A 26,273-nucleotide genomic window follows, 5' to 3' on the forward strand; every position below is an offset into this window, starting at 1 on the left:
GTAAGTATTGTGGGTGTGTTAAAGAAATCTTCATATATATTACACATATGCCTGTATATATACTATCTGGGATTTCCTTTAAAATAATACGAAGGATGGATGAGGTAATGATGAAGCAAGTTTGGCATGAGTTGATACTTATTGAAGCTGAGTGATAAGTATACATGTTTTATTATACCACTGTCTATATTTGTACTTTGAATCTTTAGACTGTGTCTAACAAATGAATTAGAAACAAAATTAAAATCCTAAATGCCTCTTATAAACTTAAAAGGTTCTGTTCATGACACTACTTACCAAATATTAAGTATATTCATTCCATCAAACATTCTTTTGAGGCTGGGTTATTAAGATGCTATATAATAAGTGTTGAAATATTATAAATGTTTAAAATGTACATTTTGCTGGCATACTTATGAAACAGAAGTGATAGCAATAAATATTTTAATGAAATTAATTTAAGGGGTGCCTGGGTGGCTCAGTTGGTTAAGCGTCCAACTTCAGCTCAGGTCATGATCTCACAATTCATGAGTTTGAGCCCCGCATCAGGCTCTGTGCTGACAGCTCAGAGCCTGGAGCCTGCTTCGGATTCTGTGTCTCCCTCTCTCTCTGCCCCTCCCCTGTTTGTGCACTGTCTCTCTGTGTCTTAAAAATAAATAAAACATTAAAAAAAATTTTTAAAAAGAAATGAATTTAAATTTTATGGGGTTTTTTTTGTTTTTTGGTTTTTTTTTTTGCTTGCTCTAAAACTATAGCTTTGTAGGCTCTAAGTGTAATCACAACTGTCCTTATAAGAGGAAAAGGCTATGTGACAATAGAAGCAGAGACTGGAATAATATGGTCACAAACAGGAAACGTAGGCACTCAAAAAAGCTGGACAGAGTCTCCTCTGGAGCCTCCAGGGAAAACCCATCCTACTGACACCTGGAGTTTTTAGCCTGTAAAGACTCATTTTGGACTTCTGACGTCCAGAACTATAAGAGAATAAATGTGTGCTGTGGTGATTTGTCACAGTGGCAACAAGAAATAGTACAGCCAGACTCCTCTTCATGATAAAATACATATTATAAAAACCCATATCCAACTTAAAACAGCATAGGCTAACCAACTTGATAAAATGAAAAGTAGTAGCCATCATCATCTGCATAGAAGTATTTGATGACAAAGTATTATGAATGAGTGTAAGGAAGAGATATCTAAATTTGCTCAAGTAATTCTTAAACTATGAGGGGACTTCTACTTGTTAATTCAGAAATGAATTTCTCATAACTGAGGACATATGATATCCATACTTTCAAATCTTCATTAATTAGATTCATCAACTTCCAGGAACACTGAAGTTCTTTGGGTTTTATTTCGCACTATATAGTTTCACTGATAACATGCTTCTTGAGATTTAACAAAGCTAGCAAATGAGCATCTGCTTTACATGGACATTTAATAGGAAAAGACATTAAATATGAAAAGCCATTAAAAATTAACAATTAGATTTCTGGAACATATTAGATTATGATTGCTAATCTTAAAAAAAATCCTATGTTACTGTGGATAATCACTTTTATTCTGCTACCAAGTAACTGTTGATAATTAAAATAATTTACCTGGAAGAAACTATCCTTCACAATTGCAGCTTTTGTTATATTCATTGTAAGAAAAATGATAAATTTACTTTTCAAATAAAATTAAAAAATATTTCTAAATAATTTTAGATGCTATTGTTAAATGACATATAGCCTATTTTCAAGATGACTTTCAAAATTCTGAAGGATTTTAATGAATTAATGCCTATAAAAATAAAATGCCTGTTGTAGAAGATGTTATCAGGTATAGGTTTACTGATTAATTCCAAATGTTAAATCTTAACATTTTTATTCCTCCAAAAATATTTTTCCTTAAATGTTTTCTAGTCATTAAATCCTTTTATTATTTACAAAGGAAGGTATTTTATATGCTGAAATCCATCTTTCTACATTAGAAAGTAGCAGAAAGATAGTGGGTGCACAGAAGGGCCTTTACAAATAAGCAATCCACTGAAGCTTGATACAGACTGGTTTGTTTTTGTAAATTAAGCAATTCAAAGTCTTGTTCTATACCAGAAAAAAAAAAATCAGACTAGAACATTTCTATTTCTAGGATCCACCTTATTGCCCTTATGAAAATTATCTCAAAATAAAGTTCAGGTGATATAAGCACTTATCAAGTTACCAATAATGAGTTTTATTTGATGGATATGTACGAAGTCTAAATAAACAGTCTCATTATGCACTCTGCTCCATATAGATGGCTTCTTTTAAAAATTATTTGATAATGCAAAGAGATGGATTGGAATTACTTCATTTATCCAAACCACTAAGAATAACTGAGCACAGAGGAAGTCTGGAAATTCCAGGAAAAAGTATAAAATACTACTAACTTTGCACCTTTGGTGCCACTACATACTGGTGTCATATTCTAATATGCCAAATGTCCACTACATAGTGGCATTCCCACACAACTGTGGAAATGAACAAATTCTAGGACAACTACAGGCAAATTCTCTGGACTCGCTCAGCTACTTAAGCAACTCTTCAGCCGGCTCTTTTTTCAAATACAAGTTACTCCCTGGTCTGAGGATTTCAAATAGAAATTTAAATGCTTAAGTATTTCACATTCTTAGAGCACAGCTGGTTATGACTAGAGTATACTTGAGTAAAATATATTCATCTAGCACTTTATTATAAAGTAGAAAAGGCCAAGACTATTATGCTTTTTAAAAAATACTTATTTATTTATTTTGAGACACACACACACACACACACACACACACACACACACACACACACACAGAATCCGAAGCAGGATCCAGGCTCCAAGCTATCAGCACAGAGCCTGATGCGGGGCTTGAACTCACAGACCTCGAGATCATGACCTGAGCCAAAGTTGGAAGCTTAACCGACTGAGCCACCCAGATGCCCCTATGCTCTCCTCTTTAAAGACAAGAAAGACTCCTAAAGGTTAACTGTCCAAGGTCACTCAGCTTCAGAGTCAGAATTCAAACTCTGGTATTCTGACTTTCATAATGATTCTCATTAGCATGGTAAACTTGGGAATCTCCTGTGGTCGTTAAACACTTTACATATGCCTACATTAACTAAAAAATAAAACAAATTTAAGATTTTCTCTAGGCATGGAATAACCAACAATGGTGATTTCTGTAGTAGCTGGACGCAGTGTGTTGACAACTTGAGTAGAGCCGAGGAACCCAGAGTAAACAAGATTTCTCAGGAAAGAAGTCAAAGCCACAGTACATCTACCCAATCGTGACCAATTGTAGTTCTCAGCCTTATACTTCTGCACTATTCCTTTTGTTTCCACAATACTACTTTTTTCAGGTTTATTCTTTGTGAACTCTCAAATCTCTATCTGTATCCTAAACAACTCTCCCAGACACCTCCTCTTGGATCCCCTGTAAAGGCTCAGTATATTGTTTTCTCCACATAAACTTCCTTCTTTTGCATTCTCTATTTTACTTAGGGATACCATGACTCTTCTAGCTACTTAAGCCTGAGATCTTCAAGTCCTTTTTGATTCCCCCTTCCATACATTCCTAACTGGTCATCAATTCCTGTTGATTCAAGTGGCACTCCGCTACCCTAGTTCACCCATCATTGTATCCTATATAAGCCTCTAATCGGTATCCCTGCCTTTAGTTTTTCCTCCTTTCAAACTCATTCTCTACACTGCTGCTAGCATTAAATTTCTAAACTGCATTCATTTTGTCCATTTTCTGCTTGAAGGGATTTAAAAGCTTTTTAACTGCCTCAGGATCAAGTTCAAATTCCTCAAAATGGAATTTTTTCAGCCCTTCACAATTTGGATCTAACCTTCCCTAATCCTTTCATTTTCATCTCCCTGTGCATCTACACATGCCTATGCATAGTCCTTGAAATCTTCCTTATAGTTTAGCAACACAGGATTCATTTCTTGTGATGCTCTCTGTAACACAATGAAATTCACACTGCCTTCAGACTCAGATGTTATTTTTCTGCAAAGGCTTTCCTGACTCTCTGGCTCTTCAATTTTATGCAAAATTAATCATTTTCTTCTCTACTTTTTCAGCAACTAGAACCCTTTCATTTTAGTATTCCCAGTATTTAGCAAAGCACCTGACACATGATTTCATTTTTGCTGAAGGAATATAAAAGAAAAATTTTCATTTGAAGACTGATATTATTTTGGAGACAGTCTCTATACTACCTGCTGTAACACAGAGCTCTCCATAAAGATAAAGATAGACTTCCAGGTTGAAAGTGGACAGGGGGATACAGAAAGGAAGTAAAGGGAAAAGGAGAAAGCCTGTATGAATCAGTGCAGGTGACACAGAATATTGCAATAATAAACTTTTCAGATGAATATAAGATATAGGTTTATCATGTCTCTTTGTAAAAAAAAAAGGGGGGGGGGTAGAGGTGAATCTAGGAATTTAGTAAACTTTTGAAATGTTTTCCCCAAGTAAGGTAGTTATTAACACTTCCTTTCCAGACACAAATTTTCCACTCCCCAGATTAGATTTAAATATTTAAGATGAAATTAGAAATCCTTTCTCTTCTTTAAGTACTTGAAATTACTGTCAGTTAACGTAAGACGATTTAACCTACATTCTTACATTTTGCTCTGACTTCAGCATAGATGTTCTTTAATTTCTGAATCTTATTTTGAGTGTTCTACTCTAATACATAGAACTATTCCTGGTTATTATTCTTACTCCAGTATATGTGAAATTTGATATGAGAAATCAGAAAAAAGAAATGAAGGAAAAGAACATTTTATTTACTTCGTAAACATTAAGTAGGTACTCTGCAAATGATTAGTAGAGTAAGAGTGGAATTATTTTTAGTAGTAAACATTACTGGTATATTTATAAAATATCACTCACTGTTACCTTGGCAAATGTTGACCCACGTCCTTCTGACTCAATTGTGATAGTTTTTGTACGACGTAGTAAAATCTGATCGATATCCTCCTCACAGAATTTAGAGCCTTCATCTTCTTCCTCCATAATAGCACCATATGCACCTCTTCGAAGCAGATCTTCTATTTCCTTTTTGGAAAGCTGTTGAATCTAAAGAGAAAATAGTTTTGGTAACAATATTATTTTGAAATTCATAAAATGAGAAAGCACCCCTAAAAAATTTCAAAATACAGAGTCATGTTTAAACTGCATTTGGGTTTACAGTATAAATAAGAAAGAATTCTCTGAAAGAATACATTGAAATTGTTGACTTTTCCTTATTATCTTTAAAGTAAGATTTGCCTTGTACCTATAATAGCTTCAGTTACAACAAAGCCTATAGGGCAGGTAACCTCTCAATGTTCTTTTTAGTAGGATTCTACAGTTGTTACAAGCATAAGATATGAGACAACAATCTTGAGGGAAAAAAAATGCCAAAAAAACCTTACTTATAACAAAACAAAGCCAATGCCAGTAGTTTGACACCGAAAAAAAGCTGAAAAACTGTTTATAGAAATAATGCAGAAAAATTCACCAATTCTGTTTTGCTATGCCATGATACAAACAACCTAAAAGCACAGCAAAGACTTTCTACCTTGAAAACACATTCTCAGAGTTCACAAGGCCTGTAGCAATATGACAGAAAATGATTCACAAGCATTAGCTAAATATGGGTCTATTCTGAAATGCCTCCTTACATAAAAGCATCTATTTAGTGTTCAGGATGGACCAGAATAAAATGATACGCAACTTGACGTTAAATTAAAAGCAAATAAGAACATAAAAGCTCCAAGTAAAAAGAAAATATACATACACCACCAACATTACTTTCTCTTCCACTCATGCTCTGTAACACAGCCTTATCTAGACCCAGTTTCAGACTGGCTCGGTCAAACATCTCTCTCTCATAGGAGTTACGAGTTACTAGTCGGTAGACTTTAACTGCTTTATTCTGACCGATTCTGTGGCAACGAGCTTGGGCCTATAAAAAAATGAAAAGTTATAGATTCAATTTATTTTACAAAATAGCACAAAGTGCATTATACAAAAGGCATTTAACAACAGACTATCTCAATGGAATACAAAAGTATGGAAGAATTTTTAGAAACTCTTGCTATTGAATTAGTTATATCCTTTTCTGAAATGAAGATAGTGCTTACTAAAATGAGAAAGGATTCCGCAATCAGCAATAAGTTAAAGCTTAAGCTTATATTTCAGATCATATAAATCCATGAAGAATCATTTTTTATTTTTAGTTTTTCAAATGTTTATTTGTTTATTTTGAGGGGTGGGCAAAGAGAGGGGGAGAGAGAATCCCAAGTAGGCTCCATGCTGTCAGCACGGAGCCCCACACAGGCCTTGATTTCATGAACCATGTCGACCTGAGCCGACATCAAGAGTCAGACGCTTAACTGACTGAGCCCCCCAGGCACCCCAGAATTCTTGTTTTTTAAAGAGGGTATCATCAATATAATTTTAGACGGTAACATAAGCTCTACAAACATTATTTTTAACTGCTGGCAACTCAAGCTTTAAATTTAAAATATAACCCTAAATTTCTCAATTTTTTTTCTACTACCTTATCAATAAACTTTTCAATACACTTTAGTAAAGCTGGGGGGGGATAAAAACCTTGGGGGGGGATAAAAACTTTGTAGGGGGATAAAAACTTAAAGTGAATACCTCTGGAGACCTAAATTTTACTTAAACAAAGAAAAAATTATTTAATATGTAGATACGTTGGAAGTAAAGACATCAGAGATTACATAAGAGCTTCATATTTTATCTTGAAGTGTTACTAAACTTAAAATTTATTTCTTAATGTTTATTTATTTTTGAGAGAGGCAGAGACAGAGCTTGAGCAGGGGAGGGGGCAGAGAGAGAGGGAGACACAGAATCCAAAGCAGGCTCCAGGCTCTGAACTGTAAGCACAGAGCCTGATGCGGGGCTCGAACCCACGGACTGTGAGATCATGATCTGAGCCGAAGTTGGACGCCCAACCGACTGAGCCACCCAGGCGCCCCAATATTTGTTTATTTTGAGAGGGAGAGTGTGCGCATTACCAGGCAACAGGCAGAGAGAGAGAGGGAGAGAGAGAATCATAAGCAGGCTCCATGATGTCAGCACAGAGCCTGACGCAGGGCTCCATCTTATGAACTGTGAGACCATGACCTGAGCTTAAATCAAGAGTCAGATGCTTAACCCACTGAGTCTACCCAGGCGCCCCTAAACTTAAAATTTATGTAATAAATTTAGACTCTAAGGGTTCCACAGAATCAATGGTCTTTCTCCCAAATTATTAATCACCTTCCCATTATCTTCAGAAGACTAAATCATAAATTGTGGCATTACAATTTATAGGTGGCATTGATACTATACTCTTTTTGACATCTTTATTCTATCATGCTCTTTAGAACTCAGAATTCCGAGTGAACAACATTGCTCTAGGTCTAGGGAAAGTATAAGAGGCCAAATTTTTCATTAGCCTATAAAGAGTAGATCTATATTAGTAGGAAAAACCAAGTGAGAGGGAGAAGTTGTCCCCAACTTCTGATACAGTTTTTCCAGGTTCTATAATGTACTTATATTATTTTAGATTAACTTTTAGAACATCACATGCACTGTAATTTAAAATTTTTTTTAATGTTTATGTTTATTTTTTTTTTTTTTAATTTTTTTTTTTCAACGTTTATTTATTTTTGGGACAGAGAGAGACAGAGCATGAATGGGGGAGGGGCAGAGAGAGAGGGAGACACAGAACCGGAAACAGGCTCCAGGCTCTGAGCCATCAGCCCAGAGCCCGACGCGGGGCTCGAACTCAAGGACCGCGAGATCGTGACCTGGCTGAAGTCGGATGCTTAACCGACTGCGCCACCCAGGCGCCCCTATGTTTATTTATTTTTGACAGAGAGAGAGAGAGACAGACAGACAGACAGAACATGAGTGGGGGAGGGGCAGAGAGAGAGGGAGACACAGAATCGGAAGCAGGCTCCAGGCTCCGAGCTGTGAGCACAGAGCCCGACGCTGGGCTCGAACCCACAAATTGTGAGATCATGACCTGAGCTGAAGTCTGATGCTCAACCGACTGAGCCACACAGGCGCCCCAATTTTAATATAAATATGTACCCAACAGGCAAATAATCATGATTTGGGTTTATCCTATAGATTGGTAAACTACACCCTGTGGACCAAATCTGGCCTGCCAATTAAGAATGGCTTACACTTTAACAAAAAAAATTTTTTTAATGTTTATTTATTTTTGAAAGAGAGAGACAGAATGCAAGTGGGGGAGGGGCAGAGAGAGAGGGAGACACGATATCCGAAGCAGGCTCCAGGCTTGGAGCTATCAGCACAGAGCCTGATGCAAGGCTCATACCTACAAACTGTGAGATCATGACCTGGGCCAAAGTTGGACACTCAATCAACTGAGCCACCCAGGTGCTTGTACACTTTTAAGTGACTATAAAAACAAACAACAAGGAATGTGTGGCACCTTATGTGATCTACAAAAGCCCAAAATATTTACTAACTGGCCTTCTATAGAGTTTGTCTCATCTGTTAAATTTGGATCTTTGAATTTTGAACTAGAATACATATAATTACACAAATAAGAAGTTAAAATCTTATTTTTTAGAAAGCCAGGTTTATTCTCAGGAACAATTTGGAATTATAACTACCTAAAGTAATAATAATATTAATTTCAATACAATAAAGACTACCATGAACAATAAAAGAATTTCTCTTAAACTTTATGTTTTCATATCTTTCCTCGATGCTTATCTTCTGCATACTTTGATGCTATCTGATCACTCTGTTAATATTCCTGTTTCTATGAGATCCAAGTATTGTCCTAACTTACACGTATACCTTAATTTTGTATTTCATAAAAAGGCATGGTCTATTAGGTCTTAATTCTATGCGTACTACATTATATGATGACTGAGAAGGTGAAATTAGGATAAGTGCTTATTTTTCAGAAAGTAAGATTCTGGGATTTTTATTTATTGCAAAGACGTTATTCTTAAAGCTCTCTCAAATTTACATAACAGACTTCAAACAAATACTGTACTCAAGTCAGTAAACCTATTTAGAAGATATATAACCTAAATATATAATCTAAATAAGTATATTTTGTTATCATTAAATTAAAATTAAGATAATTTAACCTATTAGGGAAACATACACGGTAGTTTGTTTAGATAAAAATACAAGAGGTGGAGTATCAAGAATAGTTATAGGAATGAAAAAAGAAATTTATTTAGTTAGTTTATTTTTGAGAGAGAGCAAGCGTGAGCAGAGAGGGGCAGAAGGAGAGGGAGAGAGAGAATCCCAAGCAGGCTCCGCACTGTCAGCATGGAGCCCGATGTTTATCTGAAACTCACAAACCATGAGATCATTACCTGAACTGAAACCAAGAGTTGTATGCTTAACTGACTGAGCCAGCCAGGTGCCCCGCCCCCCTACCAATAAGAAATTTAATTCTCTTAGCCAAGGAATGTATTTACCTGCAGGTCATTCTGAGGGTTCCAATCAGAATCAAAAATTATACATGTATCAGCAGCAGTTAAGTTGATGCCCAACCCACCAGCTCGGGTGCACAGAAGGAAAACAAATCGATCTGAATCAGGTTTACTAAATCGATCTATAGCAGCTTGTCGCAGGTTCCCTCTGACTCTTCCATCAATTCGCTCATATAAATATCTATCAAATGAAATGGCATATATTTAGTTAGATAAATATAATGAAAATAAACATACATTCTATCAGATGTAAAGTCAGTTCTCCTGCAACATTATACTTACTATAAAATTAAGAAGCGATATCACCCCAACCAGTTTCTATGGTTTTTTAACTCTTGGTGTTGGTGGTAGGGAGAAAATACAAAGTAATATAAAGACACAAAATCTCTGCATTCCTGATGTATAACTAAAATACCATCATAATATCATTTTCACAAGTTGGAATTCAAAAAAAAATGCAAAAACTACCTTGCTAATCTCATTATAATAAAAAAAAATTTTTTAAACAAAAATCAAAGACTTTCATAAAACCTCAGGAAACTTCCCAATGTTTCTCTGTCTCAATCATGTTATTCTCTCAAGATATACTTGATCGCAAACTATGTATCTATCAAGGGCAAACTACAATGCTAATTCTTTTCTTTTTCATCTTTTTAAACAAGTCTGTTTATTAAAAGGATCTGAAAATAATAATACAGCTTTCAACATTTAACAAATTTTCAAGATATTAACAATATGAAACATTTAAGAATTTGCTTCAAAAACTCCAAAGTTTTCTGGATCATTCCAAATCATTCTGTAGAATGCTAATTCTTTTCTTTTTAAAAAACTTTTTAATGTTCATTTATTTTTGTATGAGGGAGAGGGACAGAGCATGAGTGGGGCAGGGGCAGAGAGAGAGGGAATCCAAAGCAGGCTCCAGGCTGAGCTGTCAGGACAGAGCCCAACGCAGGGCTGGAACTCATGAACTGCGAGATCACGACCTGAGCTGAAGTCAGATGCTTAACCGACTGAGCCACCCAGACGCTTTGAATGCTAATTCTTTAGAGTCATTACTATTAAGCAATTAACTTTTAACTTCTTTTTATCTTTTCTCTTTCACATAAAATTCAGAAACTCATAGACATCAATAAAATTAAAATATACAAAACTTTAGGAACTAGAAGGGGGATACACACATTTGCCACACCTCTTCTGGTTCAAGGCACTTCTTTATACATGTAATTTACTAGAGTCTCAGCAGGAGCTCACTGTTGTCTCTAGTACCTGTGAAATGGGGGTGTGACTTCAATAACGTGACTTGTAACATTAAAGAAATTTGGGGTTTTCCATGAGATTCATCTTTATCTTATAAAGTTCTTTGTATAAGAAGATAAAGAAAATGTAAGAATAGCTATTCTTAGGAATATTGCAACTTTATCTCATATGATATAAAGTTGAGAATAATACGTATTTTGAAAATAGACTAAAGGAGTGTAACACTGAAACTAAAAATAGAACTAGAAATAAAATAAAAAATGAAAACGAACTACACACTTTCCGATAATCTCAACTAGCTAGGCCTTTACTTATATATAAGAGTCAAAATTTGCTGAACTAAAATCTACAGCTGCATCTTCAGATTCCCTTTTATGGAAATATGTTGATATCTGACTAGACGATGAATGTTCTGAGAACATATCCTTATGATAAATATCCTTTTAATCTAAATACTGATTAGACACTATTTAAGATTTATCGTCATGAACCAAAACAAAATTCCACATTAAACAAATCAGAAAGGATTAAAGCATGAATAAATGTCATATGGTAAATGGCAAGAGTGAAAGTGCAGCGAGTTCAGGTTCTAATTAAAATGAAAGACCTGAAAAGATGAACCATTTTCTTTTATTTTTGAAGATGGTTATAAGTCCATTTAAAGAGTCATTACCCCAAGATTTACAAATCAAGTAAAATGTACACTAAAAACCCATTCCTAGGTCAACAAGTACCCATCAATGTACAAAGTTTACTTAATGAGTCTCCTTAGCCCCTCCTACTATGTACAACATACACAGAACACCTGACACATCCTGAACATCCTAAGCAATCCTTACAAATTAAATGGATTCTTACTTAGATCAAGAGAAAGATGTGAGTAGAGCTAGGTTACAGTACACTGATGCCAAATCCTTAGCAGCATGTATTTAGTGTAATTCATAGTATAATTCAGTAGATGAATACATGCCTTACCTTTTATGAATGAGATAGTCCTCTAGGATGTCAAGGCAGCGTACCATCTGAGAGAAGATGAGCACTTTATGACCTCCAGCTTTCATTTTGGGAAGCAATTTATCAATAAGGACCAGTTTACCAGCAGACTGGATCATTGCTTGAAGATGAAAATCAGAAGCAGCTGGATTGTACGTATCCCTAAATTCTCCAAGTATTTTCTCTTCAGCACCTGTCAAAGACACGTAAGAAGACAGCCTCAGTGCACAAATGCAGGCAGCCCCCAGTTGCTCTCTTTTAAAAACAAATCAAAATTAGTGTTCCTCTGTGCTTTTGTAACACATTATACTTTTCTGATGATAGGTACACTGTTTTTATTAGTATTATTTATGTTTGTGGCTAAACACCCATCAACACTAGACTATAATTTCATTGAGGATATGGGCAATGTCTTAAAGCATCTTATTATCTGTCGAGACCCCGGGCATAATGCCTTATATAAATTTATGTTTGCTAAATGTTTTTTTTTTTTTTAACGTTTATTTATTTTTGAGACAGAGAGAGACAGAGCATGAACGGGGGAGGGTCGGAGAGAGAGGGAGACACAGAATCTGAAACAGGCTCCAGGCTCTGAGCTGTCAGCACAGAGCCCAACGCAGGGCTCGAACTCACAGACCGCAAGATCATGACCTGAGCCGAAGTCGGATGCTCAACCGACCGAGCCACCCAGGTGCCCCACGTTTGCTAAATGTTTAATGAATGCTATCAGGGAAAGAATTAATGAAAATGTGGTCTTAACCTTAGGTGAGTAAACATTTTTTTTAAAACAAACATCTATTATTTAAATACCAATACGACAGTGATCATCATTGAGGGTGATCACAATTAATCTGGATGTGTCTATGGGTAGGTATCCTGCTGGCCATCAAAACAAGGACAATTAAGAGGGAAGTCAAGTTATAGGTCTCTGTGATGCATACTTCCTCCAGAGAGTCTAATCAGTATTAAAGGCTCTCTGCCTTCCCTCTGCCTGTCTGATCATTAAAGAATAACAGGATTGAAAGAGAGTTAATTATAGGGCTAAGAAACCATATGTCTTAGATAAAGATGGGATAATATTCCCAGAAATAAGTGAAAAGATGTACAGAGAGAATATTAGTAGAGAACTTAATAAGACCTTAAAAAGCAACATGATTACAGAACAAAAACAGACACTAACTGGAGACCTGGACTGCAAAGGGACAAGGAAAAAGAAAAATATAAACTCAGAGGCCCAAAGGTAGGCTTTGCTGTCTTTACCCATGAGGAGGATTCTATTGGAGGAGGAAGTCCAGTCCACATTAGACTGAACCAAGTCCTGCTCCTGTAACCTAGCATGCAATCATGGGGCACCCTGATGCTGAAACACCAAGAGTGGTACATCACTGCCTTTCCTCATAACAGCCACTGCAGCTGTAGTAGTGGTGGTGGTGTTGCTGTCGTTAATTCACGAGCATTCGTTCAAAGAAACAAGTATTTGTTTGCAATCCTTGTTAGCTACCTTTGATAAGATACGGATGATTGCAGCACTTCCTGAGCTCCATCATGGTATTGACCAAGTTAGGTACATTGGTCTGCCCTGCCCCTTTGGATAAAAAGGAGAAGTTCTTCTCCAAAATAGCCCGGTAGTATTTCTTTTGAATGTTAGTAAGTTCCACTTCAATGATGGTTTCTTCCTTTGGTGCCAGCTTCTTCTCCACATCTTCTTTCAATCGCCTCAACATCATGGGTTTCAGGATAGCCTGAAGTTTTTGCACCTGCATAAAAAATGATGAAAAGATATATAATGTATATGTGCATTTAGTTACAAATACATAAACACAATCACAGTGATAAGAGATTTGATGCCTTTGTTTACAAGGACCAATGAGGATACCTGTTCTTCTGTTTTCAGATCCCCAAATTCTTGCATAAATGTTGATTCGGAAGGAAACCTTAAAGGTTCTAGGAAGTGAAGAAGACTGAATAGTTCTTCAACTGTATTTTGGAGAGGTGTACCAGTCAAAAGCACCTTGTGTTCCTACATGAAGCAAGAATAATTCATGTCACATACCACAGTACTAAAATTATATGAAAGCTGACATAGGTTATCAAATGTTCAATGTTTTTCAAAAGCAAGTATCTTTCCCAACCATAATTTTTAAGAGTCAACTCAAAATACATCTCTACCCACAAATCTTCATTAATTTTTCAATTGCTTTTTTAAAAACTCTTATCATTCTTGTAACACTTCCCTTTTACAGGCTATTTTTACCTATTCATGCTTTTAAAAAAAATTCTAAATAATTAACAAGCATATTTTATATTTTCTCAAAGAAATAGAACTTTCAAGAACAAAGAAGCTATTTGTTTCTTTAGTACTCATTCTTGGCATGGTAATTTGTATGCAAAATGGTTCTCATTCTTTATCATTTGGCTAAACATCACTGGACTTTTCACAGAAGAACAAGCCTCAAATCATTAAGGCTACAATGCAACAATACGAAGAGCTGACTGGAATATGCTTCTAAACTAGAGTTGCATTACAAACTGAACATAATAGTAATAGGAAATAGACAAGATATTTGATGATAGTATGAATTATCATTTAAAATTTGATTTGACAGTATCTCTAAATCCCCAAGCTAAATATTTGTATATGTATCTGTATATCTGCATATGTATGTATATGCCAGTAAATGTTTAGTCTAGAAAGATATACACTCATCTATAAACACTGGAGTGGGGAGTGGAACTAGGGGGTGGGCATCAATGGGGCACAAAAAGAAGGACTTCGATGTGTTCCTGTATGTAGTTCTGCATACTGGAGTGACTTGTTCAAGTGTCCGTGTACTAATTACGTGATGTTAATTAAATGAAAATGTTAAAAAAATGGAAAAGACTCTGATTTGAAATAAGCAAACACACTAGCAAGAAGACTTTAAAAAATGCCATTTATTAATTGTAACCAATATATGCTGAGCATGTGAAATTTTGTTCCTTAGTAATTAAACCATAAGAGAAAACAGAAAAAACCTCAATTACCAGACAGAAATCAGATATAACCATCTTCTAAAACTTAAAAAGGAGTACATTTAGCATTAGCTCTCTGCCTTTGCATTTCACTACGCAGCTAAGAAACTGAATTAAGTCAAAATAACGATAAGTTACTTACCAGATTCATGAGTTTCAGACCTTCAAGGAGTTTACAATTTTTATTCTTTAACCTATGTGCTTCATCAATAATCACACATCGCCATTCAATTGCATTTAGCTCTCCACAGCCACCAAGAATCATTTCAAAAGTGGTGATGATGGCTTGGAATCTGTAAGCTCCTCGAATGATACGCCCCTAGAAATGTATTATCAAATACAATAATTTGCTAGAATGTCTTCATCACAATTTTTAATTCCTGTCAAATTGCATAAAAATACATCTAAAGACATCTGCTACATTTTCCACTGAAATTTTTACATACGCATATATTTTCTTTAAATGAGGACATTTAGCATTAAAACTATATTATAGTGTTTTCAAGAATAATGTAAAAAATGTATACCAACACAATTATTTAATTTATAATTATATTCAAGTAAGTATTCCCTGATAAAATGTTTTATAGTTTTTAAGAGTTATAGTAACAATTTTAGATCAAGAAAGAAATGGCCATTACAAAATCTGGCCAGTGAAATTTCAATTTTAACATTTATCATTTATATCCATGAGTTCACACATACAATGGGAAATAAATAGCTGATATCAAAATTAACCACCTGAGTCATGTATTCAGCAAATATTTATTGCGTGTCTATGTGCCAGGCCCTGCTCCAGATGCTGGAGATATGGCAGTAAATAAAACAGAAATAATTATCCAAGTGGAACTTACATCCCAATGATTCAAATTCAGGACACAGCCATTGAGAAAAAAACAAAAATTTTTTTTAAAAAGTTACAAAGTGATAAGGGCTGTGAAATAAAACAGGGATCAATAATAAGTGTAGGGTCAGAGGTGACCACTATAATGTTATGAATTGGCTGGAAGGCCATTACTAAGAAGTGACATTTGAGCAAAGTCCTGAAGATGAGGGAGAAACCCAGGTGATACCTAGAGATCTAGAGGAGAAAGCATTCTTGGAAGGAGTAGCCAAGCGTGAAGGTCCTCATGTGGGAGTATCTTTGGCAGTCTTCACGTAATAGTAAGAATGCCAGAGTGGCTGAAACCTGCTGAGTGTGAAGGGGATGAAGCTGTGCTGGGACCTGAAAGTGTGCTAAGGACTTGGCTCTTTCTCTGAGCAAGAAGCTATTGGGGGGTTTTGGGACAAGAGTAACATGGTTTGACATGTATTTTAAAAGAGTAATTTTGGCTTCTGTGGTAAAAATAGTCTGAAAGAGGCCAGGGACAGATCATAGAGCCCCATTAAGGGACTGCCATAGTAATCCAAGCAAGAGATCACCATGGGAAGTCATGAGAAGTATTCAGTTCTAGATGTATTTTGAAAGGAGATCCCAAAGGATTTGAAAGGAGATATACCTAATGGATAGGTATAGAGTGAGATAAAGAGGATTCAAGCTTAACTGCAGAATTTTTTTATCTTGAACAATTAGAAGGTGGTGCTGCTATATACTACAAAGAGAAAATTCAGGATTTTGGACATGTTATATTTGAGACAACTACTAGATATCCAAGTGGAATAGCTGAACAGGCATTTGGATAGGACTCTGGAATTGAGGAAAGAGGTTAGAGTTGGTGATAAGATTTGGGAGCTTCTAGCAGTACAGATGGTACTCAAGTTGTAGGACTGAATGGAGCCTCTGATGGAATAAGTATGGATATGAAAGAGTCTGAAGATGGAGCTCTGGGTCACCCCCCAAGTTCAGATAGGGAAGATAAGAAGGAACCAGTAAAAGGGGCTTCAGAAAGAATGGGTAATGATATAGGACAGCACGACAACCTAGAAGCCAAGTCAAAGGAATGTTTAAATGGGACTGAAAACTATAAATTATTAGGGATTAGGAGAAATGAAGGGTTAAGAAAGATTGTATATTCTGATTTAGGGTTTAATTCCCACTATTGATCATATACAATGGCCATTAAATTGATCCAGTAGAATATTATTAGAATAGGGGTAAAGTGTAAGTCCATGGCATTTACACAGCTCTAACAACCTAGGATAGGATGCTTTCAGTAAAACTGACATCACAATGTTTAAGAATAAGAGCTTTTGAGTCTAAGTGACCTGGGTTTATTAATCCCAGTTTTGGTGGGGTTTTGGAGGAAACTATATAACTTCTTTATACCTCAGTTTCCTCATTTGTAAATGGGGCTAATGTTATTACCTATTTACAAGGTAGGCATTACAAAGATTAAGCAAAATACTGTCTCTAAAATGTATGGCATACTGCCTGGCACATGGTAATTACTCAATAAATATTTGTGATTATTAGTATTATTATCTCTGTTACCTTTTTCAGGGTAATTCAGAAAATGTTAGCATAATTTTACTGCTACTATGATAGCAGAAGGTAAATATTCAATTAATTTATATTAAAATATACCTGAAAGAGCTCATGGTTAAATCTGTATTTATTTTTTAGATTTTTTTTTTTTAACATTTATTTTTGAGAAATAGAGAACGAGCAGGGGAGGTAAAAAGAGAGAAGGAGACACAGAATCCGAAGCAGGCTCAGGCTCTGAGCTGTCAGCACAGAGCCTGATGCGGGGCTCAAACCCACAAATCGTGAGATCATGACCTGAGCTGAAGTCAGCTGCTTAACCGACTGAGCCACTCAGGTGCCCCTTGAATCTGTATTTAAAGCACAAATCTATTTATCTCATCTTTAAAGGAGACATTTTTACCTTTTTAAATTTTAAACCTGTCAGAAAGTATTTTTCCAGAATGTATAACATTTACTACAAAAATATAATATTTTATATATACTATTCAGTTTATAACACATCAAGAATCTTTTAGCTTTTAGGCTCTCATGTTCATACCAAGCTCACATGAGACATATATTAAAATTGCAACCCTGTTAAACATCTCTTAAGCTCCCAAAGTTTTAATTATGCCTTTTATATATACTATACATATACAGTATATATAGAACTATATACATATATAGTATATATAGAACTAAGTCAATCATAATCATTTTTATGATAGCATACAGCTCTTAAATTCTACAAATGTATGATTGGGAAGAATAAAACACTGTAGAAGGAAATCAAACTATAATCTAACTGAAATGTCATAGGCTTGAAAGGTACAAAGGTGACAGTTTCAATAAAACTGAGGAATAACTAAAGGGTTAAACAGATGCTTTATTTCATAGGAGATGTAATTGTTTCAAACATAAAAGTAAGAGGGACAATGAGGTTGAAGGAACTAAATCAATTAATATGTCCATTTTCAGCCTCCAATAGGTAGAAAATCAGTTACACTTGGTAAGAAAAGCAGTAGAAGGCTGGGCACATTACCTTACTTCAAACTGTATCATATCCCTTGACATGGCCATGTGTTACAATGAGCCTTATAAAATAAAAGAATCAGTGAAAGAAAAATAAAATGTTAAGGTGCTACTGAGGCAGAGTGTCAGGCAATAAACCTATTCCAATTAAAAAGTATAATTTGTGTGAACTATGTTTTTATTGATTTTGTTATTTCTTAATAAAATTCTTAATCTAAAAGAGTCCTATTACCTACACTCAGAACTGCAATTAGCACTTAATGCTTTCTAGATTTAACTTTCTACTAGAAAATTCTTTATTATGATGTCATCTCTTAATTTTATGAATGTGTGTATTTAGCTGAAAAATAAGAAATCTCCTACTAAAGAGTAAGAGGCCAAAGGAAAACAGAAAATGTGCCTTTAGGATTTAGAGGGAGAAGAAAGCCACCAAATCACCACAGTACTGGAATAACCAATCCAAACAGGAAAAAGATATAGAGGTGTGCTTGTATCTGCATACAAAACAAACAAACCAAACTTTAAAATATGTCTAAAAATCAAAATCCTTTGAACATGAAAGAGAACCTAGGTTTTATCTGAATAGGCATTTAAACCCATCGTGTTCACTGAAGATTTAAATTTTTAAAATGGAGGGGAAAAAAACTGGAGGATGATCAAAGAAACAAATACTATTCTAAAAATAAATTTAATGTGCATTTAAAAGCAATCAGTAAAACAATTATTCTAGTTGAAATATTAGGGATACAATCAAATTAGTACATTTGTATAAATTGGCACACTTTATAGTGAACTAGAACATGAACCTAATTCCTTGTCATTGTTCTCTTCAGCTACTAAAATTTATTGGAAAATAGATATGATGAATAAAGAGCCTGAACAAAGACGTTTGTAGGCAAATAATATGCATCCTTAATTTGAAAACAATGAATGTGTAGTAATTAGCTTTTTCAAACCTGACCTTTCAAACAACCAACAAAATCACCAGCAACACACCTGTGAGTCCCTGAAGTACATCTCATATTGCTGTATCATCTGTCTGCTAATCAGGCTCCCATGGTAAACCACAACATTAATATCAGTCCATGTACGGAATTCTCTCTCCCAGTTTGCAATAGTAGAAAGTGGAGCGATAATCAGGAAAGGTCCTCTTATACCAGTCAGAAGGATTTCGTAGAGGAATGTAATTGACTGAATGGTTTTGCCAAGACCCATTTCATCGGCTAAAATGCAGTTTCGTCTGAAATAAACAAATATATTATCCATGTATACATTGGGTTTTTCTGTACACTACAATGCCTTTAAAGATAAATATTCAGAAATAATCAAAGACCAAGTTAAAATACTTGCATTTATAAAAAATAAAAGTTGCTGAAGTGCAGAATAGGCATATCATTATTTATATATATAAAGTTATAATTTTATTATAATCCTGAAGAGGGAAAACTGTAGATTTTTGTAGCTCCAAAATAAAGATATCACCCATTAGAGGTATGATTTTGTTAAAGAATGAAATGGCAAGAGTAAGGCAAACTAAATATATTATTTTTTCAGGAAGCATTTATTAAATACCTTCTATTATCTCAGGGACAGTATGAGAAGATAGGATACAAAAGAAATAGAACATGTTCTCTGCCTTCCAGGGGCTTGTATCTATTAGAAAAGCAGACATGCAAACAGATAAATAAATAAATAACCAAACAAATAAACAGTTATGCAATGTGCTATCACAGAAGCACAAATAAAGCACCGTTTTTCAACTTTGGCTGTGCATTAGAAGAACCTTAAAGCCTGAAAGAAACACAAGATACCCAGGGCTTTCCCCTACACATTATGATTCAATGTGTATGGAGTAGGATAAAAGCAGCTATAATTAAAAAAAGAAAAGAAAAAGTTCCACAGATGATTATAAGGCCAGTTGAGAATCATCAGAGTTAAGTTTATTAAGAAGCTCAGAGGAGTAAGTGTCCAACTCTGGCAAAAAGAGAGAGTAGAAGAGATCTCTTTCAGAGAAGAGGTTAGTAATGGGTAGGATTTTGCCAGAGAGCACAGCAAAGGAGTAGAGGTGTAAAGAACATGACCAACTGGGAGACTACAAATATGGTTTTGAGATGAGGGTAAAAGGAGGGGTATTATTGAGATATGAAGAGGTCATAAATGAAGAAGGTTAGACATCATTCTGTTATGCAATGGGATTCAGTGAAAAGTTTTAAAGAAGCCTGATGAGATTGGGTTTGTATTTTGAAGTTTACTCGGGTTCTGCTGTGGTTATTAGAAGGTGAGGTGACTAGAAGCTGGGACACTAATTGGTGAAGTACTGTAATAATGCAGGAAACAATGATGGGCACTTGGACTAAGGAAGGGGGGCAAAGAGGAGAGAAAGTTAATTATGACTTGGAACGATTTAGACTTAGTGACCAACCAGATATACGTGGTATCAGATGACAGCCAGATTTCAGTCTGGTTGACTAAACGAACTGTATTATTGTTAATTTAATTTATGTAGGCTCCACACCCAACATGGGGCATGAACTCACAACCCCAACCTGAACTGTGTTATTCTTAACTGAAATACAAAATATGGAAGAAGAACAAGTTTGGCATGGAGGAAACAGGAAGTGATATGGTTAATTTTGAATTTTGTGTTTAAAGAATTGGTGAGATAGACTTTAAGGGTAGCAAGAGGCAAAGGGAAATATGGGCTTGGAGTGAGTTCAAGGTCTTAGAGATAAAGATACGAGACCATTAGGATGTTGTTGATAAGTGAAGGCACAAGGGGGGGTGGAGAACAAACCTGTACAAGAAGAGAGCAAAAGAGGAACTTCAGGAGGAAAAGCAATACTGAAAGGGCAGGCAGAGGAAGGAAAACCAGCAGACCTGAAAGTCACAGAGTCTGGACGGAGTCACACTATGGAAGCTGCTGGGGGCGAAAATGGGGGAAAGTTTACAGAAGGAGCAATTACTACACAAATCACAAATCAAGAATTTGCAGCAGGGACACAGCAAATTAGGGCTGAAAAATACCTCATGGATTGGGAAACAGAGCGTTACAAAGATAGAGAATCAAATCCACACAACAGGTTTAGAGAGAGCTGGAGATGAGGAAATGGGAAGAGACCATATGGCCTGTTCTTCCTAGAAATTACAAAGAGGGCTCGAGGCAGCCAGAAGGAGGAACAAAGCCAAGAAGAGAAGGTTTATTCTTTTCTTTCTTGTATTTTTACAACAGGTTAAACCCAGATTTGTTCGCAGAGTGAAGGGACAGCACTACTCTTGAGAGGGCTTGAAGAAGTGACAGAGGTGTGAGAGTTGATCGAAGTGAGGTTCTGAGAAAACTGGATGAGCTGCATCTCAAGAACATAGGTAGCAGCTTGAGTCTTGGTCCTGGGGAGGCACCTTTTAACTTCTGGTACATGAGGATGGGGTAAGAAAAGCTAAGAATGGAGCTACGTTTGTAGGCCTGGCTCTGAAGGCGGGCAGGAATCTGAACAAGCTCACCTGTGGGCCCTGGGCTCCTCTACGGAGCAGTCACATGGGCAGTGAGAAGGGCTGGGCTGTGATAGAGGGCTGTCAGGGAACTGCTGAAAGTTTAAAACAAGCAATGGAGGCCATGGGAAGGGTACTGATGAGGGAATACAAGTAAAACAATATTTTGTTAACTATTTTACCTGGAAGGTTCTCCTGAGAAAAATGAAAGTCAATATTTAGAAAATATAAACTAGAAGAGTGCTGTGTGAGGTAACAAGTCCCTCCTAACTCCATATGACTGCATCTCATGACTCCCCATTACTCAGTGTAACAACTCAGAAGAATCAAGTGAGAAGTAAAAACACAGAAGAATGATTCTGAATAAAAGCATCATCAAATTTTGCTGTTATTACTAATAACAATGCCTTATTGTTTGCTCTTTTGTATACACCACCACACTTTCTCAATCATGGGTCTGTTTTTCACTTCTTTTGCAATTATATTTTCTTCTCAGTAAAAAAGTGAGATAATGTTCCACACAGCATTTTGAACAACATGGAAAATAATTAAAGGGGTAAATTCATTACTAGGTTCTTACATTTTGATTTCTGCTTCTGTTTTTTTGTTTTTGTTTTTTTTTTTTAAGTAGGCTCCATGCCCAGCGTGGGGCTTGAAGTTATGGCCCTGAGACTGAGAGACTTGCATGTTCTACTGACTGAGCCAGCCAGGCACCCCTTATATTTTGATTTCTACTCCTCATCAACTGCTGACAAACTGCTTCTTGAAGACTTAAATAACAGACCTACCTAATTCTTACTGGTATAATTGCTCACACTTTACTAACCAGATTCAATTCCTGGCAGACAGCAGTCTAAGCTGATAAACTGAAAAATACTTTGTAACACAACAGATGTTTTATGATGGTAAGAAAGGTATTTCAAATTTTATTATTAATCATTTAAATTAATTATCTTAATTACTCATCTGATTGGCATACCGTTAAAGGAAGGAACTGAAGTCAAAATCCTAAATTGTAATTTATATATTTTCCTGAGGTAATCTCACTTTTAATAATAAAAACTCCATGACAGTAACAATACAGCAACATCAGTACCTATTTTACTTAACATATTTTGACACAATAATAAAACAACACAATTTTTTTCTATTAAGATGTACTACCTACCTATTGTACCAATTGAATAAGAGCCAGTTGAGTCCTTCCAGTTGATATTCCCTGAGTTGATTGCCATTTTTATAGTCCCTGGATTGATCAATTTTTTTCCAAATATTAGCGGGAGGACGATCCTTTAGAAAAAAAAAAAAAGAATGATGTATTTCAGAGTTTTTTAATCTTCCATACATCTCATACATGGTAAAAGCATTGCTTTTAAAGTAATTATAGAAGCATAACATTACATAGTGTTATGACAAAATTTTACAAACATCTAGAGACCAAGTTAGTTCTGCACAAACTCTTCCAGAAAATTGAAGAAGGCAGCATATGTCAACTCATTCCATGAAGCCCTGATACTAAAATCAAAGATATTACACAAACTCACTACACATCAATATCTCTAATGAATACAGATGCAAATTTCATAACACAATTTTAACAAATGGGATCCAATATTGAAAAGGGTAATACATCATGACCAAGTGAATTTTTCCCAGGAATGGAAGGTAGTTTAAATTTGAAAATTAATCAATGTTGATCAACAGACAAAAATAGATAATCTCAAAAGATGCAGAAAAGGGATTTAAAAAGTCCAATACCTGTTCCTGATAAAAATTCTCATTAAATTTTGAATAGATGGGAACTTCCTCACCTGATACGGTACATCTACGAAAAGAGCCAAAGCTTACATCATACTTAATGATTAAAGACTGAATGTTATCTCCTTAAGAATGGAAAAAGGTAAGCATGTCCACTGTCCCCACTTTTATTCAACATTGTACTGCAGGTTCTAACATGTGCAATCAATCAAGAAAAAGAAATAAAAGGCATTAAGATTAGAAATGAAGAGGTAAAACTAAATTCGAAGAAGACATGATTTGTCTATGGACAAATCCTGTGGAATCTACAACAAAGATAAACTAAACAGTGATTTTATTAGCAAGGTTGCATGACACAAGATCAATATACAGAAAACTATATTCTACATCGTAGAAACAATTACAAACACATTAAAAATTATCATAACAGCATCCAAAATATGCACTATTTAGGAATACATCTCACAAAATCATGTAAGACTGGTATATTTAAAACTATAAAACATTGCTGAGAGAAATTAAAGAGGTAAATAAATGGACTTTCAGAGACTGAGTCTCAACATTATTGTTAATACCTTCCAACTGAAAAACAGATTCAACATAACCCAACCAAATCCCAGCAATGTTTTTGTAGAAATTGACATGCTGATTCTAAAACCATATGTAAATGCAAAAGACTAGAAAGATCCCAAACAATTTGAAAAATAATAAAGTTGGAGGATTTACAATGATTTCAAGACTTGTAAAAGTTAAAGAATCGAGACTGGGTGGAACAGTTGTAAAGATAACAAATAGGTCAGTGGAACAGGACAGAGGGTTTAAAAATACACCCACATGTATGAAATCCATTGATTTCTGACAAAGTAGGAAAGGCAATTTAGTGGACTAAAAATAATTATTTTCCCCCCAGAATGATGCTAGAACAATAGGATACCCATAAGCAAAAAATGAACTTTGATCCATACATATACTATATGCAAAAATTAACTAAAAATTCATCATTGACCTAGCAATCCCTACCAAAATAACACCAGCATTCTTCACAGAGATAGAACAAACAATTCTAAAACTTATGTGAAACAAGGAAGGATCCAGAATAGCCAAAGCAATCTTGAAAAAGAAAACCAAGCTGGAGGCATCACAATCCTGGACTTCAATCTGTATTACAAAGCTGTAATCATCAAGACAGTATGGTACTGGCACAAAAACAGACACTCAGATCAATGGAACAGAACAAAGAACCCAGAAATGGACCCACAAAAGTATGGCCAACTAATCTTTGGCAAAGCGGGAAAAAATATCCAATGGAATAAAGACAGTCTCTTCAGCAAGTGGTGCTGGGAAAACTGGACAGCGACATGCAGAAAAATGAACCTGGTCACTTTCTTACACCATACACAAAAATAAACTCACAATGGATGAAAGACCTAAATGTAAGACAGGAAGCCATAAAAATCCTCAAGGAGAAAGCAGGCAAAAACCTCTTTGATATTAGCCGTAGCAACTTCTTACTCAACACGTCTCCAGAGGCAAGAGAAACAAAAGCAAAAATGAACTATTGGGACCTCATCAAAATAAAAAGCTTCTGCACAGTGAAGGAAACAAGCAGCAAAACTAAAAGGCAACTGATGGAATGGGAGAAGATATTTGCAAACGACATATCAGATAAAGGGTTAGTATCCAAAATCTATAAAGAACTTACCAAACTGAACACCCAAAAAACAATCCAGTGAAGAAATGGGCAAAAGACATGAATAGACACTTCTCCAAAGTCATCCAGATGGCCAACCAACACATGAAAAAATGTTCACATCACTCATCATCAGGGAAATACAAATCAAAACCACAATGAGATACCACCTCATACCTGTCAGAATAGCTAACATAAACAACTAAGGCAAGAACAGATGTTGGTGAAGATGTGGAGAATGAGGATCTCTTTTGCACTGCTGGTGGGAATGCAAGCTGGTGCAGCCACTCTGGAAAAATAGTATGGAGGTTCCTCAAAAAATAGAAGTACCCTATGACCCAGCAATTGCACTAGGTATTTATCCAGCGAATACAGGTGTGCTGTTTCAAAGGGGCACATGCACCCCAATGTTATTTATAGCAGCACTATCGACAATAGCCAAAGTATGGAAAGAGCCCAAATGTCCATCAACAGATGAAGAAGATGTGGTATGCACACACACATACATACAATGGAGTATTACTCGGCAATCAAAAAGAATGAAATCTGGTCATTTGCAACTATGTGGATGGAACTAGAGGTTATTATGCTAAGCGAAATTAGAGAAAGACAAATGTCATATGACTTCACTCATATGAGGAATTTAAGATACAAAACAGATGAACATAAGGGAAGGGAAGCAAAAATAATATAAAAACAGGGAGGAGGACAAAACATGAAAGACTCTTAAATATGAAGAACAAACAGAGGGTTGCTGGAGGGGTTTTGGGAGGGGGGATGGGCTAAATGGGTAAGGGGCATTAAGGAATCTATTCTTGAAATCATTTTTGCAGTATATGCTAACTAACATGGATATAAATTAAAAAAATAAAGCATAAAAAAATTCATCATAGACCTAAATGTTACCTAAAACTAAATAAAAATTTCTAGCAAAGATTTCTTAGATATAATACCAAAAGTATGATCCATAAGGAAAAGACAGATAAACTGGACTTAATCAAAATTAGGAACTTTTGCTCTTTTATAGACATTGGTAAGAAGTGAAAAGACAAGCCACAGACTAGGAGCTAAGATTTACAAATCATATATCTGATAAAGGACTTATATATAAAACACATAAATAGTTCTTAG

The 26,273-nt window shown here is 35.4% G+C and overlaps 1 protein-coding gene across 8 annotated transcripts in view; it reads right to left on the reverse strand.

Moving 5' to 3' along the window:
* The window catches only part of CHD9 (chromodomain helicase DNA binding protein 9), a 158,515-nt gene that overhangs the window by 55,694 nt on the left and 76,548 nt on the right, over window positions 1-26,273 (reverse strand). For all 8 annotated transcript variants that reach the window (XM_032591500.1, XM_032591498.1, XM_032591499.1 and 5 more), the window contains exons 10-18: window positions 22,863-22,984; window positions 19,205-19,448; window positions 14,915-15,091; window positions 13,637-13,780; window positions 13,262-13,517; window positions 11,743-11,953; window positions 9,496-9,691; window positions 5,805-5,972; window positions 4,922-5,101 (exon numbers count right to left, since the gene is read on the reverse strand). In XM_032591500.1, the coding sequence (XP_032447391.1) occupies window positions 4,922-5,101; window positions 5,805-5,972; window positions 9,496-9,691; window positions 11,743-11,953; window positions 13,262-13,517; window positions 13,637-13,780; window positions 14,915-15,091; window positions 19,205-19,448; window positions 22,863-22,984 (1,698 nt within the window). The remainder of the gene's footprint in view (window positions 1-4,921; window positions 5,102-5,804; window positions 5,973-9,495; window positions 9,692-11,742; window positions 11,954-13,261; window positions 13,518-13,636; window positions 13,781-14,914; window positions 15,092-19,204; window positions 19,449-22,862; window positions 22,985-26,273) is intronic.

This window comes from Lynx canadensis, chromosome E2 (genome assembly GCF_007474595.2).
Source record: "Lynx canadensis isolate LIC74 chromosome E2, mLynCan4.pri.v2, whole genome shotgun sequence".
Taxonomy (NCBI): Eukaryota; Metazoa; Chordata; class Mammalia; order Carnivora; family Felidae; genus Lynx; species Lynx canadensis.